At 40.6% G+C, this 18163-nt stretch overlaps 1 protein-coding gene across 4 annotated transcripts in view; it reads right to left on the bottom strand.

Annotated features, from left to right (window-relative positions):
- The window catches only part of glra1 (glycine receptor, alpha 1), a 124010-nt gene that overhangs the window by 56952 nt on the left and 48895 nt on the right, over positions 1-18163 (bottom strand). For all 4 annotated transcript variants that reach the window (XM_037780867.1, XM_037780866.1, XM_037780865.1 and 1 more), the window contains one exon: positions 3244-3311. In XM_037780867.1, coding sequence (XP_037636795.1) covers positions 3244-3311 — 68 coding nt within the window. The remainder of the gene's footprint in view (positions 1-3243; positions 3312-18163) is intronic.

Consider the following 18163-nt stretch of genomic DNA (forward strand, 5'->3'; position numbering starts at 1 on the left):
TCTAATCCAGCCTTAAAGAGATTAGGGCAACAACATTGACTGTGGTCTTCAGTGGGCGAACTCAGTCTCAGCAGCCAGAAGTTCAGCATGACAGACGTGTTGCTCTGTGTGACGGGCCAGCCGATTAGTCTCTTGTCAGGCTATTAAATAGGCATTATCAATCTATTCACATGGTACATAACCGAAAGAAGGTATAAAAGTACACAACAGCGACTTCTAATGACCGTAGTGATTATGACAGGAACTGAAGCAGAAGCCAGGCAGTATTGACAGTGAGAAATAAGGGGTGGAGGTTGGGGACGATGGATGGGACACTAAATACATGGGTTTTCACCAAGGAGACTGGGGTTTGTGTCCCGTGTGAAACCAACAATGTGTGGTTTTTCTAACCCAAAACACAGTGTTTTTCCCTAAACTTGACAAAGTGGTTTTTTTTGCCTAAACCTAAAGAAGTTGTAGTTTCGTTGCCTAAACCTAAAGAAGTTGTAGCTTTATTGCCTAAACCTAAATAAGTTGTAGTTTTCTTGCTTTAACCTGTTTGTATTTTTGCCTAAACCTAAATAAGTTGTAGTTTTATTGTCTAAACTTAAAGAAGTTGTAGTCTTGTTGCCTAAACCTAAAGAAGTTGTAGTTTTATTGTCTAAACCTAAAGAAGTTGTAGTTTTGTTGCTTAAACCTAAAGAACCCTTTTTGTTTGGGTTCAAAACGTGATGTTTCATTTAGTTTTACAACATGTTAGAATGTGTTACTTTGAAGTTTCACTTTCACTTTTACAACATAGTAGGCGTAGTATAGGCCCCTATTGACCCACATCTATGGTGCTTATATTGACTGATAATGCCTATTTAATGGCCAGATAACTGTCAAATCGGGTGGGAGGGCTGTGAGGAACAGATGCTCCAATGACATCTGAGCAATTCAATCGCATTTACAAATATCTATTTTTTTTCACCGGGGTATATGGTCCGTACATCAGACAACATCCTGAAAGATCAGCGATTTGGACAAGGAAGAGTTTGAGAGAAAAATCTGGAAATCAAGGGAAAAAATGGGAGAAACCTCAGGAAAAGAAACGTCATTCAAAACCAAATTTCATGGCACTAGTGGTAGTCAGGAGATCATGATAGTCATAAGGATACATTGTCTGGGAACCATGAATGTCTGTAAAAAAGTTTTGTGCCAACCCATCCTGTAGATGTTAAGATAATTGACCCACTGGTGGCGCTAAAGGAATAGTCTGGGTATCACCAAAGGCAGTAGGATTCATCATTTAGGGACCATGAATGTGTCAAAATTGTTGTGGAGATATTTCAATCTGGACAAAAGTGGTGGACCGACTGACAGACTGCCCAATGTTGTCATCTCTAGAGCCGTGTTAAATTCCCTCAGGGTTGCATATCAAATCTCCAATCTTTTTATTCCTGTCAGATAAATCACACAGATTTTTTTCTTTTTTTTTCTTCCCTTGATCATCCCCATTCTTCCACCTTACTCCCTCCTTCCTTCATCTCTCCATGTCTCCCTCCCTCCTCAGTTTCAACATGATCGATTCGGCTTCTGCGGGACGGAAAATCTGGAGTTTGTTCTGCATGACGAGGATCTGCAGCGGGCAGCAGTTTCAAAGTGTGTGAGTGTGTGTTAGTGTGTACTGGGAGGTTCAGATCGGGATATCCCCCCTTTCTCTAGAAATGCCTTTGTGTCTTCCTTTTTTCCTCCTTTTCATGTATTTCCTTCCTCCCCTCCTTCCATTTTTCCTCTTTTCTTTACTTGCTCTTCTGAATTCCCTCCATACACTTAACTCCATCTTTCTTTCTCTTCTCCTTTAGGGCTTCCTTCCTTCCTTCCTTCCTTCCTCCATCACCTTCTTCTTCATTGAGTTTAGTCTAAATAAACTAAAGTGTGTGTGTTCATGGGAATGAAGAAACATGTCACCCAGTGCAACAGTGTGGCTCATTGATGTATTTTTAATGGAGCTCTATGGCGCAGAGGAAGAAGATATGTCAGGCTTTAGATAGCCTTTTTCACCAGATTGGTACTAAGAAAAATCACCAGCCCCGTCCTTTAACCTTTGAAGGCTCTGAAAACCAATTTTCTTAATCAGCTTCTGACTGTGGCGCACTGGGACCCATAAACTGTCAGGGGCCGAAAAATCACCTTCCTACACCGTGTCCACACTGAATCCGTTATATGTCCTTCTGTTGCATCATGTAAACAAACTACGTAGGCTACCTATCAGCTGTGTGCTCGATGTCAGACTGGAGACGTAACAACCTATTTCCCTTTGTTTGTTCTTCTTTAAACAGGCCTATTACAATGATGTTACGCTACTGACCACGCACAATCCTTCTGCATCAAGATACTATGCAAAAGGCTTCCCCAGAGCATCAGCGGCAATATGTGACGATCCCCCTTCAAAATCTACATTATTTTTTTTTTGTGTATTTGTACACAAAGTTGTTTAGACCAGACTTCTTCCCCGAAAACCACCGAGGATATGACCTCTGTGTCCTCAATGTTAGCTGTGACCCTGCAGAGGGTTTACACAGCTGACACTCTTGATGCATTTGGTGGATGAAAACATGATTCATGTGTTTTATGGAGGTTAGAGTGGCGAATGTGTCCTGGTTTTAGCAACAATCATGGATGCCGTGGCTGCTGAGATCACCTCTGCTCTCTCTCACACACACACACACACACACACACACACATAAACACACACACATAGTTCAGTGTCATCGTATTGGCTTTGGGCTTTGTTGCTCTGTGACGGTTGGTTCAGTTATATTAACACTAATGGATTTTCTGTGTAATGAATGAGCGTAAATTTCCCCCCATTGCTCGCAAACAGGCACGACAGCAGCAGCGCCGCCGCGTTGTTATGCAAATGGCCGCAGCAGCGATGCGCTCTTTCAAATGAAGTGTTTGAAATGGGAGACAAGCTCAATGAGGCGGAGACATCTCTAAACACTCAGAGGGCAGAAAGCTTTTCATTTTTCAAAGGAAATAAAAATGAAACTTTGGATGCGCTGAATATCAGCGGCGCCATCGTTTCAATTAATCGCATTTTTCAGGGCAAAATTACCCAAGCCGAAATGGAGCGGCGACGAGATGTGACATTTTCCATTAGCCACCCAATCATCCACACACACACAAACACACACACACATAAGTGACGAATAAATAATATAAAAATCTACACGTCGAGCTGTATTACAAAGTCATATAAAGAATAATTGAGCTTACCATTGTTGTCTCAGCGATGGACCCAAAACTGTTGATAAAAATGTTGCAGGTTACGTTTACCGGCGGACCTGCAGAGAGGGAAAAGAGAGGGAAAAGAGAGGGAAAGAGACGGAGGAGTTAGACTTCATCAGAAAGAGTTTTTAACAACCGGCAAGACATAAAAATGTTTTTAGTAAAATAAAACGCATCAAGAAGATGAAACAATTTAAGATAAGATCCTCAGAAACTCCAAACAACGACTGTATTTTCTGCAGAACTTACCTGTTGTTAACATTGACAGGAAGTTGTGTTGGTTTTATTTCAGAATCATTCCTGAACTTGACACCACGTCAACTAACAGTTTGTTTTCACTTCATTGATCAGTCTGATTTTGTGTTTGTTAGTCTGCCCCAGCAGTTGTTATGAGCAGTTCACTTATTGTCAGTTATGTCGATCGAAGGAATTGGCCAATTTCAAGCCTGCAGTAGCCGTGTTTCCATTCAATTGTCAAGCGAATTTTAAGCGAACTTTTGCTATGTCGCAAAAAAAGAAAATGAATTTAGGCGCGTTTCCATCAATTGGTTTGGAGCGAATAAACTCAGCTACAGCGTAGTTTGGTCAGAAGTTGGCGCTACACATGGACTGTAATCCGCCAGTAAACTTTTCTAATGCGATACTTCAAATGCGCATAATACACGTGAATGGAAACAGGCTGATGGTTTGTTTTTTTGGCCACTTGTGGGGGGGAATAAGCTGTAACACAACACTGATATACATTATGTAGCATTTACAGCTGACATGTAACTGTTGCACAATTAGACATCCAGTTACACAGACCAACATTATCATCTCATTGGAGTGTGTCAACCTGATGAATGTCAGTCCAATATCTCTTCTTTAAGCTCTGGTTTGGTCTCAACCAACTCCGTAGAAAATATCTGTCTCTTAAGCTGCTAAGTTCTTCCCCAAAACTCCATAGAAATACTCCAGAGAGCTGAGAGGAACTGCAGAGCTGTTGATAATCATCTGCTGTTTTGACCCCTTTTATATCACACAGTCATTTGATCGACTATTGATATAAAAATACTGATTGTGCAGTTTTAAGATGTATTTCCGTTGTAGCTACATCAATCTCATCCATGCTTGTTGCCTTTTCTGGAATATTTTTCTGGCTTTGGCAAACAACAATAACATCCCCTTCTTGATCCTGACGACAACTCCGATTGGTTTGAGCTGTCAATGAACACAACACCAGGCATATTTGAATTGCTAAAACCATTTCGACATTTGGTCGTTTGTAACCAGGCTACTTGAGATCATCCCCTTTGAGCAGAGATACAGGCTTCTGAAAATTCGGTGCAACAGATTAAAACATTCAAATATACCATAAATCACCTCTAACCTTGTGATCAATTCAACCTTGTATTGTATTCCACGTTGTGTGTATGGGAACCCGAACTGAGGTGGATTGTGTGTTTCAGTCCCTGTATGGAACCAGATATTAGAGAGCAGAGGAGACTGAAGGTAAAGAGAGTTGATGACAAACTGCAGGAAGTACACAAAGAAAGTGAAAGAAAGTGAGTCTCTGCATTGAAATACTCCGACAGTGTCCGACTGTCTGACAACAGCAGCAAGTTTGTTCAAGAGTCGCTGAGAAGGAAAACGTGTAAACATCTCATTACGACTTCAGAAAACTCGAAACGAGAAAATCAATTCCACATTCCCCTTTGAGACTTAAAAAGCGCTGTCAGGCGATATCAATAAACACAGAGTCATTTCAAAAGTCATTACAAAGGAACTCATAATGACAAAAATAGTCCGCCCTCACTCTCCTGTCAGAGATGAGACGCTGCGTTCAAGGTTGTTTTCAGATGAGCCACTCAAAGTGGAAGTAAATAGCATGCGGGGGCCTTTTGCGGCCGCTCCATCGATTCGCTGCATTACCAGGTTGTTCAAACACAAATGCGATTACTTGGAGTGGAGTTGCTGTGAGGAGGGCGGCCGAACTGACAGTCGGCTCTCATCTCTGTCAGCCAGTGGACATGATATTGGCTTTAAGAGCTAAATCACAGCGAGCACCTCTAGACTCTTCTTCTCCAGGTGGTCGCTGGTTTGATGATGACAGAGAGTCAATGTACCCAGTAGACTGCAGAACTAATACTCTTGGACTGAAGTCCCGTTCAGTAGGTGCTAACAAGGGATTTCTTTCTGTTTGCTGAGGAGAACTTCAAACCAAGGAAGAAATCAAGGAAAGTGAAGAAAACATTTTTTTTAAAGGTGCAGTATGCAAGTTTATAAACATTTTTTAAATTGTTTTTCTTATTGCCAAGGTGTGAACAGGTTGTAACCTAACCTTCCGCGACTTTCTGGGTTTCCTCTATCAGGCTGTAAACTGCTTTTAATGGGAAAATTGCAGGCTGTTTTTTCCTGGAAAATCCAAACACATAAGTTCCTTTAATCTCTTCAGCTCCGCCTCGGGGCTAACAGCGTGCAACGATAGCTAACGTTCGGTTAGAAATGGAGTCCGCTAACGCCAACAAACGACCAGCCCCCACCACAACTCAGACTCCAACACAAGCTCCACAGAAGCATAAAAAAAAAAAAAAAGTTATATCTTGTGAAGCCCATCTTGCAAAACAGGAATGTGACCGACATCGGGGCAAAACTAGGATCAACGTCGGCCGGGCCTTTGATTCATGGAGGGACCTTCATTTGGTTTTATGTATCAAAATGGACCCTGAGCTTGCAAAATTCTTATTGGACAGGTAAGCTAACGATGCTCACTCCCGTCTACGTAGTGGGAGCACAACCACGACCAACAGCACACTGACTGTCATTGACTTAACAGCCACAGGTCACTGTTAACAAGCAATTCTTCCAATTCGTCCCTTTAACATCTTTTTACAACATTATTTCACTGGTTTTAAAATCCTCGAAGCTGTCTCGAACCTGTAGATGTCTTTCAAAAAATGCTTTGGCTTTTTCCTTTGACCTTGCTTAGAAAAACTCTCAGTATTTCTGAGTGTTATTTTCTTCCGTCTCAGCACTTATCCTAATGTTAAAGAGGTCAAGTGGAAGCATGAACAGCAACAAGAAAAAACACTCAGAAGGTGTTTTCTGATCCATTTATGTAAATGCACTTAATCCACAGTTTGCACAGATTCCGTGAACATTTCGGTGGATAAAAATACATTAAATCCTCTTCATACAGTGTTGTTATATGCATTCAGTACTTTTCCGTTCATCATAAAAGTGGCACTGTTACAAACCAATGCTTTATAATTATAGCTCCTATAAAAAAGCAGGCCGGCCCCAAAATGCAACTCTGCACTTTTAATATAAAATATGTAGACAAAGGGCCATTATCTGGTCTTCGTCTGTGAAATAATTAGATCGCTGCATATCATTTTTTAGTGTAATGTGATTACTGTAATCCTATTACATTTACTGCACTCATCATCAGACATTTTGTGTTAGAAAATGGTATTTGTGCTAGATACAGAATGTATTTTTAATAAATCAAGAGGCTTCATCACTGTCATGTTCATATACATGTTCACGTATAACTTAAGGTCAAACACACACACACACACAACACGGACACAGAGGATGTGTTTAATGTCCCTGGCTAAATTCAGTGTCTAATTCCACTCGCCGGAGGCTAGCTGAGAATGAAGGTAGGGGTCTGGATTATTTTGATGGCCAATTACTCTCCCTGTCACAGTCTGAGGACCGCTGGAGGCCACAGGGGAGGAATATCATCTGAGAGTCATTCACACACACTCACACAAACACACACACACGAGCACGCAACTGTGGTTAAGCCATAGAGTAGAATCATAGAGTTGAAGATGCATGGTTAAGAGGGAAAAATCATTAAAGGTAGCCGGAGGCGATCGCTCCCTATACGTGACTTACATGTACAGCATCTAATTAGAACAAACAACAGATTACTCACAGGACTGAGTGAGGAGAGGAGGGAGAGGTAATACAGATGGAAGGAAAAAAAAAGTTCAGATATTAAATCAAGCAGGTTTGCTTCCAGTGCGGCAAATGAAACTGGCCTGCAGAGGAAATGAGTTTGTTCCGCAGTAGCTAAAGAGATATAGCTGCATACCGTGGCTGAATGAAGACTTCAAGATACTTAAACTGCCAGGATTAGAGGTTCAATATCCTCAAAGGTGAAAGATAACTAATGCTGGAACTGGCTGGTGCTTTTCAAGTGTGCCACTATGGGCTTCTCTTACTGAATTTGATGCATGAAACTACAAACATGGTGGGTCATGCATTACGTACAGCAGGCTGTTCTGTTAAGTGGTTGGGTCAAAAAATACCAGTATTTCACCCAGGAGACCGGCGTTTGTGCCCCGTGTGAAACCAGAAGTCAACGTTGATTTATATGTCACGTTACTTCTGTACTTTTGTAACGCAACTTCCAGAGTTTTTCTTAGCCAAACCACAAGCTTTTCCTAAACCTAACTAAGTTAGGTTGTGTGTGGACATTTTGGATATTTGTAGGAAAACAAACGTAAAAGGAGGAATAACTATTTCGTAAGATATACAAGCTATTGTATGGGAATATGTGGCGTTCAGTGGTTTTATTCGAACCAGGACAGGTTCCAACTGACAGGCCATGACAAGTGGATCAACATATAGAGAGGTTCTCAATAATACATGTTGTGTGTGGCTTTCAAAGCGTAAATGGGAAACGGACTTGCATTTATATAGCGCTTTTCTAGTCTTCCGACCACTCAAAGCGCTTTACACTACATGTCAGCATTCACACATTCACACTTACATTCACACACTAATGACATAGGCTGCCATATAAGGTGCCAACCTGCCCATCAGGATCTCATCTGAATACTCATTCACACACTGATTTTGGGGTTCAGTATCTTACCCAAGAACACTTTGATATGCGGACTGGAGGAGCCGGTGATCGAACCGCCAATCTTCTGATTAGGGGATGACCCGCTCTACCTCCTACTGCTCTACCACAGCCACCCCAGAAAGCCGGACAGAACAAAAAGCTGGACACTGGATAAAGTATGTAGCCTATAGTTTTGACATCGCACTGCTGAGAAACGGCTTTAAGTATCAAGAAAAGGTACTCAGGTGCAGAGAAATCTACAGTGAGTAATGGTAAGTGTTGGCTTGATTAAAGCACTGGGTTGTAAACATGCACTGCTTGTGCTGCAAACGACATTTTTTAAATTCAATTTTTACCCAGATTTTTGTATTATGGAATTGTTAACCTTTTATTTACAATTCATAAAAAAAAAAACATATTGCATTTTCTTAAATTTCTAACAAAAAAAATAATATAATGATCCCTTTATTTGGCACTACAGGAGTTGAAACAAACTGGGTGTAAATGCACTTGAAGATAAATGGTCTCTAGAAGCGTCTTGGTAAATCATCACCCCAGCAGACTACCTGACTGTATCTGTCTGATGTATACAGAGTCTAAAAACCCAGTGAGCACAAGCTCTGATGTGTCTGAGTGCATCAGAGGGTTTATCCATAAACCAGCTGGTGTTACATTATCACTGTGTTTTTTCTCCGAATGGCTTTTCAGGCCTAACTCAAGTCCTCTGACACATTTCCTCTGCATCCTGGCTTTGTTCAAAATCCCTCCTTCAAAGTTCTCTCGCATCCATGGCAGGAGGGAGACGAGCGGAGGGATATCGTAATTTGTCTTCTTTTGACGTCCCTCGCAGCGCGTGACGCAAAATAAAACCTGAGGAGGAGGAGGAGGAGGAGGAGGAGAAGCTTATACCTCCTCCTTCTGCTTCTCTCCCTCTTTTCTGCCACGGCAGTTCATTTAATAACCATCCAGAGAAGGAGAGAAGGGGAGAGAGAGACAGTTTGCTTTATAGCTTTCCAATAAAGACAGAAGACGGGGGTGCAGCAGGAAAAGACAGAAAGGAGGAAGAAGCGACAGCTCATTAACTGTCATGGAGGACAGGCTGGCAGAGTGACTCACAGGCTACTGGAGCTGCACTCTTATATCTGCCTCGGTATGTGTGTGCCAAATAGCCTGAGCTACACACACACACACACACACACACACACACACACATGTCTGTACTTCTATACATGTTTGAGTATTTCTTATGAATGTACAACGTTTAACTCATTAGTGATGTGATGTTGACCCTTCGCTTAGCCCTGAGATCCTTGGTTACTGTTGCTATTCCCCTTAAGCCCTCTATCCTATAGCACTGCACAGCCAGATTTATCTAACCTGACCCAACAGATGGTTTGTTTCGCAGAACCATCTGAAAATCCATCATTAGAAGCTGTTTGGTAAAGGGCAGGCACTTTGAAAAAATACATGGCAGTTGATTGGATGAACCATCTGTCAATCAAACTCTTGCCGAAGCCAGTCGGGAGAAGAGCGAAAATATCTTTTCCATCAAGAAAAGCCTTCAGTGCCATTCTTTGCTCTTCTTTCAATGAAGTAATACTCTCCAGCTCTGATAGAACTGATGCTAGTGCAGCTACGCTAACCTATTCAGGAGCCGCCATTGTTGTTTTAAACGAACAGTTGCATCACACACCCCTAAACTACTCCCGTAGCTGCCAGTAGCTCCTCACAGGACGCAGATTGGTCCGGACACAAACATACTTGAGGCCTGACAAGATGGATTTTGGTGGGATCTTGTGATATACAGTGCAAGGTAGAAATTTACAACCCGAAATACCCGATACAATGAGTCCTATAGATTTCAGATAAAAGAAGACAAGAGTAAGCTTCTCATTTTTAGTAGGTAACAGATGATTTTGACTGAAATGATAATTGTCTGTCAGATTTTATCAGTTTATATAGCCCGGTAATTAACAATAACTTAGCATGTTAGTTGGAAACTCACTGTTTAATCCATCCATAATGGTTTAGGAAAGGTAGTAAAAAAGACTCAACCATCCAGACCCTTCAGATACAGAGTATCGCTCTCAGATCCCAGAGGATATAATGTCAAGGCTCTGCATAACATCTGCATAAAAAATATACTATATATTATTTATATTTATAATTTATGTTTATATAATATTCACAAAGGCTTATTGCTCTGGAGTGAATGGGTCTCCATGCTGTGTAGATCGATGAACATCCTGAATTTGCATCCAAAATACTGCAATAATTGCCAACGCAGCCTCCATAATTCAAGAGGCAGAAAAAAAGGCATGAAGAAAACAAAAAAATATGACCCCAAATCACGAGATACCGATTCACACAGGACTAATATTATCACCTGACCTCTGTGTTTAGCAAAATATGGTAGGTAATTTTCTGTGGAATGTTTACTTGACAAATGACGGACATAGCAGATTCGCACATCACTGCCTTCACCTAAACCTGCATTCAAACCTAAACCCTAAAACCGCTACGATCTGTCATCATAAAGATAGTACAAGTGCAGAAGGACACACACACACACACATTCAGATGAACATATAGGCTACCCTAAATGCAGAGACATCTATACACTGCATAGACACAATCAATGAGTACACAGACAACACCCACAAACAGTGCATACATTAAATCTACACACCTATAAACACACTGAGGACAAACACATACAGGAACAAATGAGCAATCATTCTCAATAAACAAATACACCAAATTACATGGACACACACACACACACACACACATACACCGGTACACACACCATTTATGCTAAAGTATCCAGCTCGATATGCAGGTGCACTGGGGCGTGCATTGGAACACACACACGCGCATGTTAAACTGAAGAACACATACAGTATGCACGGAGCTCACACGCTGCACCGCACTCACACAAAACACATATTAACACTCATTAACATAAAGGTTTGCACGAATACATACCGTCTACACGCCTCATTGCTTTTTAACCTTTTGCAGCTGATAACATCTGAATATGTCGCACACAGTTCGTGTCCTCTGCATGCAGCTAATGTGTGTCCCTGCTGGCCACCGTACATCCAATCAACACAAGAAAATCCACTGATTAAATATTAAAAATGTAGATTGTATAGCTAAGTAACTTAAAGGTAAATCGACTTTAACTTTCAAATACTATTAACACAGTACTGACTATATTTCATAAAACTGCACTGAAAATGGTAAGGGTTTCATATTTTCTTCTGACAAATGTATATGAATTATTTAGATTATTCTGTGAACGTACTTGTGAGATAAATTTATACTCTACCAGCCCTTGGCATGTGAGCTAAAAAGCTAATTTCACTGAATATACACGCACATACTTCTCTCAAACACACACAATCTGACACACACACACACACACACACACACACACACATGCTGAGGAGGCCTGCTGAGGTGCGTCGGCACAAATAAATCCCCCCTTCTTCAACTGGACTCCACTTTCATTAAAAACAAGTGACAACAGCAATAAAGCAGGATGAAACAAACGGCTCGGCTCGGCCTCTCAGCACTTCTGCTTAACTGCAGCCGCTGCAGCCTCTTACCAGAGAAAGGCTCTAAACAGTCCCTGAGCTCTACTGTAAGTGTACCATTTCTCTGTGTGAGATCAAACACAAAACATCATCTGTACAAGTCTGTGCCATCAAAATACATTGTAGGGCCTCTAAGTGGTTTCATTTCATCTCTAAAATAAGACTTTGTTTCTGTGAAGCTTCTGGAAGTTTCATCAGCTTGTTGAAAGACATTTGAACATTATGTTTTTACAGAGAGGGCTCGGTGGGAAATCTCATAACGGAGAAAAAACTTTCCATTTAGATTTTTTTTTCTTTAGATTGAGAAGTTTGAATCAACATGTAAACCTCTTGATATTCTTTGTGTAAATGATTGCAAAAATAAGCTATTTATGCATGTCTCCTACATGTACATAAAACAAAAAAGGAAGTTTAAAAAACGGTCAAATCACTGCTGCCAAACAAGAACTGTGAAATTAAAGTAAAACATCCTTATTCAGACAAATGTCAAAAACAACATATTTACAGAAATGTTCACTCAAGGTTTTGCATAAAAACACTGTTATTTATAGAATTTACAGAAATTATTACGATGAAACGCCTTCAATAAAGTGCTGGCTCTTAAAGGTTCTGCAGAGAAAAAAACTTTATTTTACAGATTTTCACTAATTTATTAACCTCAAACACCTTCAATAAAGTAAAGGCACTAAAAGTTCTGCAGAGAAAAAAACGTTATTTTACAGATTTTCCCTGATTTAATACAATCAAACACCTCCAATAAAGTGACGTCACTAATAGTTATGCAGCAAAAAAACATTATTTTACAGATTTTACCTGAAAGCCCATAATTTCAAAATTGACCAGTGCATGAAATACTATGTTTTTGCCTGGGGTCTCTCCCCTTATAATGTTTTGTTTTATCCCTCTAATTTTTAATGAATACAAGGGATTCCTCATATTATATAAATTCAGTTTTAGAGAAAATATTTTCTATTTCAACCAAACTGTCTGTTTTGGTTCTATTGTGCAAAAATCAAGAGAGTTTGAATGCTTATTTTTGCGTCCATGTTGGAAGAGGACAGTAGATGCTGTGTGCAAAACAATAGTTGTTAATGTTTATTAAAGAGATGCATACAAACTATAGTGATATGATTATGTCTTATTAAAAGACAGTGTAAACACTGATGTCTGTTTTCTTTAAAAGTGAAGGTCACAGGTGTCACCTTGGGTCGCAATAATCATGAAAATACTTGAGAACATGGAGGACTGACATTTCTTGCAGAAATAATAAATAATGACAGAATGACATTTACTGTATGTATCACTGCAATATGAAAGATAATGGCTAAATCAAAATAGTCCCAGTGAAGTATATTTAGTGAACTACTTTAAAATGCTGTACTATCAAAAGAGAGAAACTCTTTACTTTGTTTGCTGGCATCGATTCATTGGTTCTCTGTAGTACTGTTTAGTCTTTAGAGTGTTCTGTTTGCTGGTCATCATCATCGTACTCATTTTTCACGTTGGAGCCAAACAGACAGGCAGAAAAGAGTGTTTGGTGGTTCTCCAGGAAGTAGATAGGCCTAAATAGAGATGGTATGAAGATGACAGCTTGATAAACCTGCCAGGGAAGTGCCTGTAATTGCTTTTTTAATGATTAATAGTTGGGCGGGTTTTCTGCTCCCCCTCTCAGCAGACATGGAGTTTTTTTTCCAGTGTCAACTTAACATCTCGTCCTTGATTTTAAAACCGACAACCAGCGGCGAGCTGCCAGCTGAGGATGCAAGGCTTTATTGTCTCTGTATCAACACTACCTCAAATCAAGCTTTCGGGTTGCTGAAAACACGGCATAGTCTTGGTTCTGCATCTCATCACTGCTCCAAAATTAAGCTTTCCATTCCCATTGGAGCCACTCTCATTACAAATGTATCCACTCGTGACATTGGAAGGCATTTTGGATTAAAGTGTCTACTAGACAGCAGGTTACACCACATCCACCAAATACCATATGTTAGGATGATATAGCAGGTGCATACAGGCTGCAGGGAGTGTTACTGGTGCCAATGGAGTGGCGAATCTCACTTCCAGCAATGCCCAGTTGATGCTTGCAGTCATTACGTCTTGTAAACAAACCCAACAGAAGCATCTTTACAGTTTCAAATAGCAAAATTAAGACCAACATCTGTTCATTTTTCCCTAATTTTCAACAAGCTTGTTACACTGCAACAGACCAATAACAACAATAAGTAGGATTCAGCCAGCATCTCTGCCAACAAAATATGTTTTCATTATAACAAACAGCAACCCAGTCGCCAGAAAAACTTTTTTTAGCATTGTAAGTTTCTGCAAACCACGGATACGTTGAATGCTGATATTTCTGAACCAAAAATCCATGTCATATCAGCCTCATATCACGCTTGCACAAATGCACAATGCCACATTGTGAAACGATTGGTTAGGTTTAGGCAACAAAACTACTTGGTTAAGGTTAGAAAAAACATCATGGTTTGAGTTAATATAATAACGTAACAACCGCCCTTAACAGACTTTCTTATGCAACATTACATAACAAATGAAAACTCATTCTCAATCCACCAAGGCAACATCCAAGGCTATTCTTTAGAAACAAGGCAGCACATTAGCAGGAAGCAGTGTGCATCACAAAGTTTAAAGGCAGGACGTCGTGCCTTGGTGTACAAAGCTTCAAATTCAGAGACCAGGGTTCGTCTTACATCTCAAACCAAAAGTCAGTGTTTTCTTTCCTTTTAACTAAGAAGACAATCTTTACATAACCAAATAGTTTAGTTGCCGAATTCAACCAGACTTTGGAATCAACATCCTGTATTTTGTCATTTACGCACGAGATTTGTTGCACAATTGAATACTTTTGTCAACATCCTCTGTCTCTCTCTTTAGATTCTGCCAATAGATATATTATATAACATGTCACTTGAATGCACAACAACAAAGCGATCCATCATTTCTATTTGGTTTCCAGTTGAGTCCTTGGCTTACAGACATCCTCTTCTGGCTTCCTCACCAACCTCCAGTGAGGCTCAGAGGTCTCATCAGCATCAATCCGGGACTCACTGCAGCCTCTGGTGGCGCCTTGATCCCCATCTGCCAACAATGACTCAGCCAACACTAGTCGCCGGACTTCCCCACAAACGGAACTAGTCTAAAACACTGAAAGCAGTCACAGCCCACTTCATGAGGACAGAGGTGGCTGAGCTGTGTGTGTCTGATTTCAGTTCTGATGAGCTCAGGAAGTAAAACTGCCAGATGTTTTTGGTGGAAAGAGATGTTAAATCTAGAAAATCTTTCAGACAAGTGTATTTTAGACTCTTTGAATACCTCGAAGAACAAAGATTTCAGTGCAAATTAGTTAATTCTGTCAAACATCTATAAGTGTATCTCAATTTTAATACGTTTTGCAAATGTCATAGCACGTACTATCTTTAATAAAAACACAATCAAATATCGGATAATTACTTTAGATAGATTATCATAATGCTGCACAAGGCACCCGTTAGCGTCCGTATGAGACGCGCCGGGCTTTCAACTAACTCCAATGTAAACCCATCCACATAATTATTAGATGTCCTAGCAACTGACGTAGTATAACGTTATGTTCCTAGCTTCACGTTACAAGTTTATTGTAAGCCAAACCATGATGTTTTCCCTAACCCTAACAATTTAATTTTGTTGCCACTGTTTTACAACCACAGTGCAAACCTTCAGCGTCAAGATATTAAGCAAAAGCCTTCTGCCCAATTGGTAAAATATGATGAGTAGGAATAAGATCACATTGTCTTTGGAGAAACCATAACACCCACGGTGGTCAATCGAAAACCAACTCTGTTTATCGCATGTGTTATCCATCTGCGGTGCTTAAAAGTTAACAAAATTGGAGATGCAATTTTCACCCCGCAGCAAAATGTCTTCTGGGGGTATCTCAGCACTTGAAATTTCAAACCCAGAAGAATTCATCCAAGAAATGGTCAAATCAACCCAGAGTCAGACCAAGAAACCACATCTGAGTCTGGACCTGAACGAGGTCAATCCATCAGAATACAGTCCATACTCCCACAACAATGAAACTGGCATATTCTTGTTTTCACACCACAATTAGTTGCCTTGTTAACAAAATAACAAAGAGAAAAGGACAAAACAATATACTATCACAGACACATTTGGTTGTCTTTGTCCTTGATTGGTTGGCGAACAACAAGACATCAAGACAGCCAATAAGAGGTTCAGGTAATGCCCACCCGCACACATCGTGCTATTACAAGAAGTAAAGAGTCTAGGTGGTACAGTAGAGCAGGGTACGCTCCATTATCAGGCCTTGGGAGGCTTGTAAAACACAGGTATCTGGAGGATAGTCTTGGCCCTGCTCTCCTATGCCTCCTCTCCAGAAGCCCAATTTGCACTCTTCTAAGTGACACCTCAGCGCAGCAGCGGTGAGACCGAATTTATTCACAGCAACAAATGGCACACAGCTAAACAAAGCAAAGGGAGGCGAGAGGAGAAGAAAAGTCGCAGGCTACAAATTATATGAATAATACTCTGAATTACGCAGGATCGCCTCTTTTGCAATTGAGCTGCCTTCAGCAAAAAATACTACATAGGCTGTGAGACATTAAATATTTATTGGGCGTCGTCTGTAGGCTATATGGTCCGGAGAAAGCAGTTTTATTTTTTATTGCACTAATATATATTACCCACACAGGCTCATGGAAGTTGAGGAACTCGGCTCATTTTACAAGAAGGACTGAGGGTGAAAGAATTTGACAGCGGAAGAAAGAAAAGAGAGAGAGAGAGAAGTAGACGCTTGTTTTTCTTTTCCTTTTGCTGTTTTTCCTCCATTATGTCCAGACACGACAGCTGAGGAGGTGTTCATTTTGTTCTTATCCTCCATGCATAAACATCAGAGCTGAAATGCCAGCGAGAGAGAGAGAGAGAAAAAAAACGGTTCCCCCGGGAACTTTAAAGCATCATAAATCTCCTGCCTCGATGGTGAAACAGTGAAATAATGAACATTTTATCAAACGCTGAGAGCTTTATATTCCTGGAAGTTACTCAGCACAACTTCTAAAAAAGTTTGCTAAAAGTCATAAAACTGATTCTGTAGGAAAAAGGCCTTCAAATGCAGAGAGTGTGTGTTTGCATATAATATGTTTGAAGTTTTTTTGTGGTATATGGAACTTTACTTTTTTACTACTTTCCCTGGAACATTAAATAGCAGGTCCTGTAAGGGTCAAAAGTATGAGGACACCCAAACACTTGTTGAACATCTCATTCCAACACCACAGACATTAATGTGCTGCTTTAACAGCCTCCACTCTTCAGTGTCAAGCTCTCCACCCGATTTTGGGAGAGATTTGCACAGCCACAAGAGCATTAGTGAGGTTCAACCATAGATTTTAAGAAGTGGACGTAGTCACCGTTACATCACCCATTGGTTTGTGGACTCAACACATTCTCACTCCAAACTCGTCAAATACCGCTGCTTGGTCAGTGCCCCTCAGCATCTGCAAATTTAGTTTCACACGGGACACGAAGAGCGGTCTCCTAGTTGAAAGTCTCTGCTCGCCCATAGCAGACTATCAATACTACGTCACATACTCCGACTGTCAAATAACACAGTGGGTGGGTTTACATTGGAGTTAGTTGAAAGCCCGGTTCGTCACGTACTGTTGCTGAAGGGTGCCTCCGTACGTTGGTTTCCAATGCCAAGGGGCACTTACCAAATGGCAGTATTTGACGAGTTGGGAGTGGGAACGGGTTTGTGGACTACGGTTTTGAAGCTTTGAGTTCGGCATTTTGGCCGACATCATCTTGTTTTTTTGCAACCAGAAGTGACACAAGAGGGTGGAGTTAAGTACAACCAAATGCTAAATAAGACATTTTTAGGCGAGCAAAATGTTACAATTAACTTTTATGACCTGAAAACACACTGTGAAAGGGTTAAAGTTCTAAGACGAAAACACGGACAACTCCCAGACCGGACACCGCCTTGTTAGAGACCTGTCAATCACAAGCATACCCTGCTTTATGGTCTATTTGACTCTGAATGGGACCGTAAATGAACATCATGCTGTACTGAAGAAGACTTGAAACTAGCGATTGAGACCATAAACTCATGTTTACAATGTTTACTGAGGTAATAAATCAAGTGAGATGTAGGGTCATTTTCTCATAGACTTCTATACAATCAGACTTCTTTTAGCATCCAGAGGAGTCGCCCCCTGCTGGCTATTAGAAAGAATGCAAGTTTAAGGCACTTCAGCATTGGCTTCACTTTTTGACGTTCAAGTTCATCCCGAAGTAGTCTGATGGGGTTGAGGTCGGGGATCTGTGCAGGACGAATCTAGGATAGGGCAATTTCCGAATAGCATGCTCATTAACTTGTCTGTTGCAGCAACTTTTAAAACACACATATAGGTTTCATTTTTTTTCCTCAAATGTACAAACTTTCAAGGAT

The sequence above is a fragment of the Sebastes umbrosus genome, chromosome 9 (assembly GCF_015220745.1).
Source record: "Sebastes umbrosus isolate fSebUmb1 chromosome 9, fSebUmb1.pri, whole genome shotgun sequence".
In the NCBI taxonomy this organism is placed as follows: Eukaryota; Metazoa; Chordata; class Actinopteri; order Perciformes; family Sebastidae; genus Sebastes; species Sebastes umbrosus.